We start from the raw sequence: 12,269 nt of genomic DNA, 5'->3' as shown, positions 1-12,269 counted from the left end.
AATCCAGATGTTTTAAGCTTTTGTTCTAGTTAAATTTCATTTGTTTAAAAAAAGCTGCTGTATGGGGGATTTCTGAGAGACAACAGAAGTTGTGCCAAAGCTCACTGCAGAGATTTGAGCAGCTGGAGTTCAGCACATGTGGAGCTAATCAGCTACAGAGTGCTTTCCACTTTGCATTGGAGGGAGTAGGGTGGGTGAATCTTCCCAAACATCTTCCCCTTTTCTAGATAATGGGGAGCATTTGCCATTTTCCTTACAATGGATTTGTGCCTTTGCAACACTTTGCAGATTGTCAAGAATTACTGGAGTGAACTTAAATGACAAGTCCAGGGCCGTTTTTGATGTTTCAGCGATCCTTTGTCAAAAAGACATGTTCTAGAGGTTTCTCACATGCACCTCTAGGGAGTACCCAATTTGGTAAAATTTCCAGAAAACTGGCTTAGATGCAATGAATCAAACTCCATGGATTAGTGTGTGCTTAGACCTGTTTTGGAAAGAAGGGTAGCATTAAGATACTGTGGCACTTTTGTTGTCTCTCTTCCTAATGAGAGGAAGAAGAGATTCCGCCTGTGGAGGCCCCAAACCTGAAAATGATACAGTACTGTAGCTGGGAAAGATGAAAATGAAGAGGATTGTGGGCAACAATACTGTTTTGACTGCAGGTGTCTTTATAGGTTTGAAATACATCAAGGCCCTCTAGATATTGGTGTATCAATATGGGATTTGGGTTGTATTTCAACACTGCACAAGTGGATTGCCATTTGCACACTGGCACTACCCTTCCTCTCCTTTGTCTGAATGCTGCCCTATCTGCTTTGGAAGGACCCACATCCCTCTGGGATACATGTTGAGGGTGCATGAGGGGGCTGCAGGGGAGAGGAAGGGGGAATTCCATTGCACATGCAAACGTCTGTGGTGCAAACTGAACCACAGCATTGGGTCAAACTTGATAAGCTTTTGATATTGGTACAAGGGGGGGACGACTGGGTAGGTGCAGAAAGTTTCTTACCAGTCCCCCACTCCATGAAATTATTTAAATATATAGAATCCAGCAACCCTTTTAAAACATTGGGATGGTGCTAAAAGAGAGAGATCCTACAGCAGGGGATGGGGAACCTGAGGCCCTCCGGTTGTTGGCCCAGCTCCCATCAGCCCCAGCCCACACAGCCAATGATCAGGGATGATGGGAAATGTAGTCCCAACAACAATTGGAGTGCCATAGTGGATTTGCAGGGTTATAGGTCATAAATCCTGTTTTTCCTGAAATCCAGGGGTGGGGGTGGGAAAGTGCTGTGGAAAATTCTTATGAATGGCTGAAACGGATGATAATATCAAACTTCTTAAAACTGGTCCTCCCATGTGGAGATAGCTGGCTGATGGAGACAGTTGGGTGTGTGTTGGTTTCTGACAGGTCACTGTACTCTTTCTCCTCCAAGAGCAACGGAGTTGAAGAAATGACCTTTCTTTCCTCTCTGCTGAATACTTTCTGGCATAGATTTGCCAGCCCCACCCTCCTGTGGCATGTCAGAATTTCTGTTGGATTTCAGTGCTGGAAAGCAAACTTTGGGGGGGAAAGAATGACTTGAAGCAAAACGAAACAAGCTGCACTTCCACTGTCCTTCAGGCAGTATCAATGGGCCTTTCTAAGGAGGACTAGTTTATGGCCATGCACGTTTCAAATTGTCAGTATAAATCCTTGGTTATTAAGAGCATGTTCTTTCTTTTCTTAAAAGTTCGCAGCTGGTTGGGGGAAGGGGTAGAATCATAAAAGTCTTAACCTGGTGAGCCAAAAACCAAATAAGGAACAGCCCGATGCTCCAAGTGGAAATAAATGGGACTTGCATTGGCACAGCATTTGGAGAATCTGGAGCCTGAGCCTTCAAAGTTTTTTTCTTTTCTTTTTCTTTTGCATTATGATGGAAACTATCTGTTAGGAACTGGGAATTGAACTGGAAGCCCTGCCCTGGGCTGGAATTGGAGAAAGGCCAGCTGTCTCAGCAGCAACTTCTTGGACTGTAAAGAGAGGAGAAAGAAACTACAGAGCAGTAAACAACTTCAGGTTCACCCAAAGTGTTTTATCTGCAGAAAGGGGTAAGGACTCTTCCTGACATGGCCCAGGTGTTGCAGCTGCACTTTGGAATCTGCTTGTGGGCAGCTCTGATGCTCTGTGTGTTTGCTGGATCCCAGAGACAGACAGGTAAGAAGCTCACCCACAACTGGAGAAGGCTGCTCTGCAGTGGGCAGCCAATATACCGGTATTTCTGTTATTATCAATGCAACCGTTCGGGCTGTTTTGTGCATGAGTGCCAGTGGAGGGCTTTTCATGGGCTTTTTTCAGGACGAAGGTTATCTGATAAAACTCAAGAAAGGATTGCTACTGTGCCAAAGAAAATAAGTCAGGATCTTGCTAGAGTGCAGACACAGATACTTTCTACTGAGTTTTCACACACCCCTTTCACATACTTTCTAAGGAATGCTATACGTATCAACGACTTTTCCTCTGTTTAATCTCTGAAACAAGCATCTGTTTGTATGGGACACTCATGCAGCTCTTCTCTCTTGGAATTAATAGCATGTTAACATCATCTGGGAATTTTCCAGCAGCCTTCAAACATAGGTGGCAGCTATGAGGCAGGTGCTTTGTGGGGAAAATCTTGACTTTATTATTATTTCTGCAGTGGTTTACTCTGTTGCTGTATTCTGCTTCCAATTGCTGCTCGCACTGTTGCATTCACAAAATGGCAAATGGTTTTGGACTAACAATTCCAGAGAGGGCTAGTTTCTGACTGGTCTATTTATATACTGAATTTCCGTAGCCGTTTTCTTGATACCTCACTCTCAGAAGCAGGAGTTTGAATTTACCGTAGTGATATGATTGCATTGGTAGGGTAATCAAATGTGAAGTTGCCAGGTCCTGGTTAGGAAAGCAACTCTTGTGCCTTAAAAAAAAGTGGCAGGGTTATTATTATTATTATTAATTTATTATACTTCACCACAAGGATTAAGTTGAATGTTAAAGGTTAAGTTACAACAATTTAAAATACAGCCGTCTAAAACAAACCACATTCACAATAATTGGATGGGTCCCAAAAACATACACCTCGGGTGGCAATGGCCAGGGGAAAAGCAATATTTTTAAAGGTAGCACAAAATAGGGCTTTTCCTATCATTTACTGAAGGCATAGGATGCCTGCCACTGCCAACAGAACCTTTTTCTTTTTAAAGGCTTGGAAGTCACTTGGGTGAACTCAACAAAACAGATGTTGAGAACTATACTAACTTCACCATTAGTGTTATTTTAATGGAATATTTCTGTTCCTGCCTGTCAGTCTCAAAAGACTTCCTGAATTATGTATTATGGAGAAGTGAAATGCAGCTGCAATCTGAGCTTTAATCCAAAATTGAAGACAGATGGCTTTGATCAGGAGACTGCAACCTGGCTAGAGACATCATCTTTTCTAAGCAAAAGTGCACAGCCTCATTCTCCAAGCAACTTTTGTGAGTTTTTCTCCATGACTCTGGGGAGAATTACTCTAGAAGGGAAAGCTGGAAGCTGTCTGCAATAAGGAAAGTTACAGAAACAGCAGATGTTATATTTCTTGCAGGCACCTCCTTAGCTTAATCTAATAATCCCAATGATGAAATTCAGAAAATACATTTCTAGAGCAAGCCTAACCTCTATTTTAGTTCTTATCTTGCCTCTGTGAGTTGAGAACCTTACCTTTTTACATCTGTGCCAAAAATGAAAATATTGTAGATCAGGAGTTCCCACTGGCTTTTTCATTCCGACAATACACTGAGCCTCCCTGTGCCTGATTCCCAAGGGTACTTGCCTAGTTTATATATATTATTACACTCCACTTTACATCCCTGGCTTTTTAGAGCCTGTCAACCTCCTTCCCTCCCACCTCATGGCTTTCAGAATTAACCCTCTATATCATTGCATTTTGTATGTTTTCCGATTCTAATTACACACATTACAAAATAACTCAAAATTTAAATAAATATAGAAAGGTAGAAAGTTTCTCATTACAAGACTTCAAACAACCCTGCTAGTGATGTTAGTTGCTTACAATAATCTTTCAGATATCGTATAAATTTACTCCAGTCCTTTTGAAACACTTGATCTTGTTGGTTTTCGATTTTTCCTGTCAGCTTCTGTCAGGATTTTTTCCTGTCAGAGTTCTGCAAAGTCCATCATCTTCAACTGCCACTCTTCTTTTGTTGGTACTTCTTTGCATACATAAACAGTCTTTTATCTTCCCTTAGTATCTCTTCACTCACTATAACCAATAAAAAGGCTTCTGGTTTTTTAACAAAAGTATTTTTAAACAATTTCTTTAACTCATTACGGTATATATCATTTCCCAGAAAGCCTTTACCTCTTTACAAGTCCACCACATGTGCTAAAATATACCTTCCTTTTCCTTACATATCCAGCACTCATTAGTTCTTGTCTTATACATTTTGGCAAGTTTAGCTGGTGTTAAATACCATCTATACATCATTTTCATAACATTTTCTTTAAGTTCGCTGGATGCAGCAAAGTTAATACCTTCCTTCCATAACCTTTCCCATGATTCTGATTGAATATTATATCCAAAATTTTTAGCCCAATGTATTATCACAGTTTTAACCTCTTCATCTTTGGTACGCCATTCCAGGATACTTGCCTAGTTTTGGACTCCACAGTATAATGCACTCCAGACCTGCTTCTGTATGCAACCCCACTTGCAAAATATGGCCTGGTGCTGCCTCCCACAGTCCCTAGCAAAGAAATCTGGGAACAGCTGAACTGTTTGGTTTGGGGACTAGTGTCCCTTCAGTCATTGGTGAAATGCAACTCCATCATTCTTGAGCACTCACAATGTTTGCTGCAGCTGATGGAAGTTGTACTTCACCAACATCTGGAGGGCCACGGGGCCCCCACTTCTGGTCTAGCCTACGGGTTGTAACAATGGAGCGCATGAGTCCCTGCCAGGGGAAAATGCAGGATATAAATAAATATATAATAATGCCTAAACAGAGAAAATGCAGAACCAGCTAAGTATGAATACATAAAATAACGAGATAAGACTTCAGTATAACTTAGCATGTTAAGTTAAAACACTATACAACAACATGAAATGGAGGAAGTTCTGTGACCTTTAAACAGGCTACCTCACTTACAGCAAATTTCATCCTTTTGAACAAAATACAGTAGTTCTAAGTTTTACTGTGATCATTGCAGTATACTTTATTAACTTTATCAGCATGCAGCGGAGGCTGGTCCACTGGGGCTACTGGGGCACAGACCTCCCACTGAAAATGCCTAATAATAATAATAAATTTTATTTATACCCCGCCCTCCCCGGCCAGAGCTGGGCTCAGGGCAGCTAACACCAATAAAATCACAATAAAAACATAACAGGAGAAAAAGAGAGAGGGGAAAAAATACCCCAATTTAAAATACAGGTTAAAATGCAATTTAAAATGCAGCCTCATTTTAAAGTAGCTGATAAATCAAGACCATAAGGGGAGGGAAACATAAGGGTCAGACTGAGTCCAAACCAAAGGCCAGGCGGAAAAACTCTGTCTTGCAGGCCCTGCGGAAAGATGTCAAGTCCCGCAGGGCCCTAGTCTCTTGTGACAGAGCGTTCCACCAAGTCGGGGCTAGTACTGAAAAGGCCCCAGCCCTAGTTGAGACCAATCTAACCACCTTGCAACCTGGGACCTCCAAAATGTTGTCATTTGTGGACCTTAAGGTCCTCCACGGGGCAGAATAATAATAATAATACTCCCCCAAATCTCTAAGCCAAGCAGTCTTTCCTGTTCCACACACAAGGTGGGGGGGGGGGGTCACATGTCAGTGGGGGGGGGTGGAGTCAGAGGCAGAAGTGGGTGGAAGAATGGATGCTTGCAAATCCAGCCTTGCAAAAACCAGAGTCCCTACTCACATGTCTCTCCGTCCTGATGAGAATGAGGCATTATTGCAGATCAAGCATCGCACTCCAGTCAGACAAAGAACCCAGAAGGGTGCAGAAGTAGGACAAGTGAGGAGCATGATCTGGAGAGGAGCCATTGTCTAGAGCAGGGGTCTGCAACCCGCGGCTCTGGAGCCGCATGTGGCTCTTTTACACCTTTGCCGCGGCTCCGGGGCGGATACTAGCGAGGGGAGGAGGCGCATTGTGCGCCCCGACACTCTCCACTGTGGCGGGCGCTGTACTGGCTGTGACGTCGCATGGGGGCGGTACGTGCATTAGTCACGCACCGCCCCGACGTCACCTTCCCTCCCGCTGTCAGATCGCGGCTCCGGAGATATATTTGTTTTAAATGTCGCAATGGTTTTGCGGCTCCCAGGTTTTTTTTCCTTCAAAAACGGGTCCAAGTGGCTCTTTTTGTCTTAAAGGTTGCAGACCCCTGGTCTAGAGGAAATCCCTCAGGCCAGCTGAAAAGGCCTGGAGGGCCTGAGGTTCCCAACCCCTGACTTAGTCCAACCGGCTTTAAAAGGCCCGAAACATTTTGAAGGGGAAACCCTCTGGGAGGTTTATATGCAAGGATGGAGCCTCAGCCAGAGGCAGACTGTCTGTTGGAGTTGTGTATGAGGGAGCTAGGAGAGAACAAGACCATGATGAAGTAAATATCAAAGCTATGCTCTGATTGTTAAATAAATGAAACCACATTATATTGAAGAAATTTGACATCTGTCTTTACTGGTGTACCCGAGAGAACAAAACAGATTGTATCATTATTGCTCCCCATTTGTGGAATTCTTTCCACAGGGAGGCTCGCCTGGCACCTTCATTACTTACCTTTAGGTGCCAAGTGAAAACGTTTCTCTTTCACAAGCTGTTTGGCTGATTAACATTCTATGGCCTTTTAAATGTGTTTCTGGGAAGTGGGTTATTCGTTTTGTTTTTGTTTTATTATGTATTTTGTGTTTTTATTTTGTATTTTTATATTGTGAACCTCCCTGTGATCTTCATATAAAAAGTGGTATACATTTTTTAAAAATAATAATAAAGATTATTTTATGATAAGTGTTATAACTGAGATTTTTACCTCAGGTTAATATTGAACACAATAAAATAAATCTCAGAAAATCAGGCATTTATGTGAAGGAGGATAGGTGAAGAGATGTTGATTTAAATACTATTTTCTCTATTGTTTTTCCAGATGAACAAATTGACCTCCAGGATGCTCCAGATACAAATGGGGTTGAGAATGCTGGCATCATACTAGAGGTAATTTAGGCAAAAGCAAATCCACAAAGAAAAGGATGTGAGGTTCCTTCACCTTTGGCATGGCCTGCCGATATCACTGCAACAGCTCCAACTTCTTGGCCTACAGCTACCCAACCTTTCATTTTGTTGGTGCCAGGAGGAGAAGTGTGATTGTCATTGTGTAGGAACAAGGACACACTTCTGCCCCTTCTTTAGTACTGAGGAATGTGGCTGTGTTAGGTGTGAAGATGGTCACTGTGAATCTAGGAGCTTAGGAATCTACCATATACAGTGGTACCTCGGGTTAAGTACTTAATTCGTTCCGGAGGTCCATTCTTAACCTGAAACTGTTCTTAACCTGAAGCACCACTTTAGCTAATGGGGCCTCCTGGTGCTGCTGCTGCGCCGCCACCACGCAATTTCTGTTCTCATCCTGAAGCAAAGTTCTTAACCTGACGTATTATTTCTGGGTTAGCGGAGTCTGTAACCCGAAGCGTATGTAACCTGAAGCATATGTAACCCGAGGTACCACTGTATTGAGTTGGCAGCAGCTTTTGAGAGCACTAGGGAAACCCAGCCAGATGGGCAGGGTATAAATAAAGTATTATTATTATTATTATTATTATTATTATTATTATTATTAGCGTTTCATGCAGGGGACATTCCAAGCTCTACCTGGAGATGCCAGAGATTAAATCTGGGACCTTCTGCAAGCAGATTCTCTACCACAGCAATTGGTTACTGTTACCAATGCTTGAGGCAAATTTCAAAATTTTTGTATGGTAGCAATGGCCCTCAATAACATTAGTGCTCTGATTTGTTTTCTCTTGGCTCTTCAGTTTCGACTGAGATCATTATACTGCACAATGCCCCCCCCCCCTTTTTTACAGCAGCTCCATATTACTAAGGATTTCAGGTTCTCTTTTACTTCAGCTAAGGCACCGGTTGAAGCTTCAGTGAGGAGAAATGGAACTCCCGAGAAACACTGTTTTCTGTTTATGTAAGCTATGGTCCAGAAGATGGCAGCCTTGGGCTACTTCTGCTCATTAGACTGAGCTAGCTGGCTGGGCTATAGGAAGGAGATATGGAAAGATTCTGAACTCTTGATTGTGCAACAGCGCAGCTGAGTTACAGAGAACACATTCAGTACTGGGCTACCAACATTTGCTGTTTCACCACTTTCTTTAACAGCAGTATTTCTTAAGGTGATGGTCTTCATCCTTCAGAATTGGAACCCACCGTTAACCTTCAACAGGGAACCCGTGCTTAATATTTATTCTCCCTCTGTATGTGTGAACCTTCCACACCCTTCCTTTTTTAAAAATAATCTTGAATACACACACACCATTGCCACCAAAACAGTGGTGATATCAGTGATGAACTCTGTTTATTATATTGGAGCACAATTCATTTTGAGGTCTCAAGCAGCCAGATGCAAATGGGTATCTTCACTTAATGTTCGTGAGCTTTGCTTAGCCTGTATCAGAATTTCCTGCCCTTATTTGTGTTGAGGAGCTAGAATCAGGAATGCAGGAAACAAATCTCCTCTAGGAGCAGAAATGATGTGGTATTGGATAGTTCCACAATCCTGCTGTTGTGAACAATATTCTCTTGATGATCCCTCACTCCATCTGCCATGCCTAGCAGTCTAAAAGACACCCAAGTTTGACAACATGCCTGTAGATGGGTACAGGCTATGTTGGAAAGGAAACTTTGGATAAGGAGTCACAGAGCTAGAATGGAGATAAAATTAATCAAGCTCTAGGCACGGGAAATTTGCATAGCTGTCAACTTTTCCCTTTTCTTGTTTTTCGAATCCTATTCGAAATAAGGGAATTTCCGTTAAAAAAAGGGAAACGTTGACAGCTATGGAAATTTGTGACCCTCCAGATGTTGTTGGACTTCACTACCCAATGGTCAACGGTTAGGGATGACGGGAACTATAGCTCAACAACATCTGGATGTTGGTTCCCCATCCCTGCATTGGCCCAAAGATAGGACTGCCAAGAGTCCTTTTTATCACCAGTTATTTCTCATGAGCCAATCTAAGCTGGATTGTAGATGCTGTGAATAGAGAAGAGTCCACAACAAGCCATTTGAATGGTGTCAGGAATTAGTTTAATAACACAACCCAGAATACGCAAGCAAGTAAGTCAAGTCACATGCAACAACAGAAAACAAATTTTATCCTCCTGGCCATTAGCCACTCTGCCCTGAGCAAAAATTAATTCTCGAGCATGATCACTTCTTACCACAGAGAAAAAACTGTCTGCTGATCCTCACAATTCTATTCTTTTTCTTTCAGTTACTTTGGAGAGGAATTGAAATTATGGCCAATGAGACAATCAGGATTGAGGATGAGGAGTTTGCCTCTCTGCGTCCCACCAAGCGATTACTCCGGGTCTTTCAGCATGAGATTCCAAAAAACCCAGATGGGATTGAAGAGTACCTGGACTTCCTCTCACAGTCTGACACCCCTATAACTCCACTGGAATTCAAGAAGCTCATCTTTACCACTGTCTACTGTGCTTACCAAATTCGCTCCATTCAAGGCCTGGAGAAAAACCTCTGGATCAACCTTTTCTCTCAGCTGGTTATTGAAATACTCCGTGATCTCTGCAAACGATTCTGTTCGAAGGAATCTATGGATTCTGTTCAGCTTCTGGCCTCTAGGCCTTGGCAGGAAATGCCTGTCTATATTTCTGCACTGAAGAAATTCTACCGGTCTAGCCTAGCCAGGACCCAAAGAGACTCTCATCCATAAAGGGGAAATCTTGGTCCCTCTAAGCCAAATTAATATGCAAATATATATTTTTAGGTTCCTTCTCCAGGAATGTGCACAGAAGTGTCACCCTTCCTGTTTTCTTATCTCTGGTGTAGCTGCTGCTTAGCTTTTCACTGGATTTCTATGATTAGCATGTTGTTCAAGGCCTCTGCCCTGCGCTCTCTATAGGACATGCAGTTCAGACAGCACTTTGCTGTTGATTGGAATTGGGTTACTGAGGAACATGGAGTTACATGTCCCTGCTCTTGGCATTTTTATGTGTTACACTGCAATTTTGTGTGTAGCGGAAATTACAAGAAACCAGATCCATGTTAAACACTAGGGAACTCTTACGAATTGTAAGAACTGTTTACCAACAGAACATGTATCTTCTTAGAAGGGAGCTTTTACGAAATTATGGACAAGCATTAGTTCAGGAGGCTGTATGTCAGAAAGAAAGTGATGAGACTGAATGCCCAATGGGGCAGTCCTTCCAGCTTAGTGTTTCTTCTTGTAGAACATAAAAGTCTTCAGGTACAGTGTACAGTTTGCCCTAAAAGCCACTATGTCAGAAAAGGGTTAGTTTAGTTCTACTAGGTTTGGCATCCAGACAACAGTTGAGCAAGCCGATTGGACACCTGGGGTGGCGCGCGTGCCCTGCGCCCAGGGGCGGGGCTAGCCGCTCATGGGGGCACCGCGGGGCCTCCAAGGAGTCTGCCTGCCTCCTCCCACTCAGTCACCCTACAGCTGAGGGGTAGGCAATGGGCGGACTGTTTGGGGCAGCGTGGGGCCTGCAGGCGCTCAAGCCACCACGTCACTCCCAGAAGAGACGCATGGCTCAGGTGCACTGCAGGCCCCGTGGTGAGTGTTGCCCACCATTTTCTCACCCTCCTTAGTGGGGACACCCAGGGCAGACCACACCTACCGCACCCCCCTTGCTATGCCCCTGAATCCAGACCATTTGAAGGAAGCAGTTAGCAAATTTAGTAAGTCTGTTCCACGACCTGCAACTTTAACCACTGAATGTACCATAAGCAAGCAAGCTTGCTTGGCTCCATATATGAATCAAATATGCTTTGTGTGATAAACAGTGCACTGGGGAAGCCATAACTGAATTGTGGTATCAAACACTTGTGGGAATTTAATTTTGAATGTACAGTGGTACCTCAGGTTAAGTACTTAATTCGTTCCGGAGGTCTGTTCTTAACCTGAGACTGTTCTTAACCTGAAGCACCACTTTAGCTAATGGGGCCTCCTGCTGCTGCTGCACCGCCGGAGCATGATTTCTCTTCTCAACCTGAAGCAAAGTTCTTAACCTGAAGCACTATTTCTGGGTTAGCGGAGTATGTAACCTGAAGCATATGTAACCTGAAGCGTATGTAACCTGAGATACCACTGTATTAAGGAATGTGCCGTTTAGGGAGCTGTCTGTATGGGATTAGTTAACAGAGTTTGTAAGCAAATGAGACTAGAGTGTTGCATATGTTCTGGTTGGGACCTGATATAAACTTTTAAGGGCTATGCTACCTTTTAAAATGTGAATATATATACTTGTGACAGCATTGTCTTAGCCAAGAAATAGCTTTAGTCTTGCCCTTGGCTTTTTAACTAAATCAGTCATTGCCTGTATGCAGAAGTGGGCTTCAGCAGGTGTCTGTGCCGGAATATCCCAATCCTACACCAGTTGTATTGGTCAAAATGCAGCATGCCAGGGCCAAGCACACAGGGAATAGATGCCCCAGCACCCAAACATGGAAACAATGCTTTTAAAAAAGCAGAAAAACTTATACCACAGAACAGAACTCAGTGGGTTTGGGTCCCATTCATTTGCTGTTAAAGTGGCTCTAGGCAGCCGCATAGCTTTGCCCAGTGGATGTATGTCTGGCTTCGATAACAGAATTTATCCATTTGCAGCTCCAAAGATTATTAATATGGAGACAACTGAGTTGCTCTTCAGGCACCTAACCTATCTGTTGAAGGCACCAACTGTGGTCATCAATATATGCAATAGCCAATAATACATTGTTGTGTTAACAACACAGCTGTGCACACACAGAGGCCAGAAGTGTTAAGTGGGCGACATTCCACATCATGCATGATGGAGTTTCACCCTTCTCCTGTCTCTCATGCAGTCTTCTGTGTTCCCTCCCATTCTTGCTCTGGGCAATGCCCCAACCCTCTAGAGCAGATTATGGGGTGCACAGAGGGGAAAGGGGAATCGTTTCCACCATCTGTATTCTGCTAGTGAATAAATACCATTGGATTTACCCTATTTAGTTGATTAATTAGAGGGGGGCATTTTT

At 43.2% G+C, this 12,269-nt stretch overlaps 1 protein-coding gene across 1 annotated transcript; it reads left to right on the top strand.

Annotated features, from left to right (window-relative positions):
• Positions 1-1,625: 1,625 nt before the first annotated feature.
• FAM180B (family with sequence similarity 180 member B) lies at positions 1,626-12,234 on the top strand. The gene is made up of 4 exons (XM_083461688.1): positions 1,626-2,197; positions 7,156-7,223; positions 9,508-11,127; positions 11,372-12,234. The coding sequence occupies exons 1-3, from the start codon at positions 2,110-2,112 to the stop codon at positions 9,964-9,966; spliced, it is 615 nt and encodes a 204-aa protein (XP_083317814.1). The 5' UTR covers positions 1,626-2,109; the 3' UTR covers positions 9,967-11,127; positions 11,372-12,234.
• Positions 12,235-12,269: the final 35 nt, after the last annotated feature.

Source organism: Podarcis liolepis, assembly GCF_965112155.1.
Source record: "Podarcis liolepis genome assembly, chromosome: 1".
NCBI lineage: Eukaryota > Metazoa > Chordata > Lepidosauria > Squamata > Lacertidae > Podarcis > Podarcis liolepis.
The sequence above is the reverse complement of the archived record's forward strand: the minus strand, read 5'-3'. Positions and strand labels throughout refer to the sequence as shown.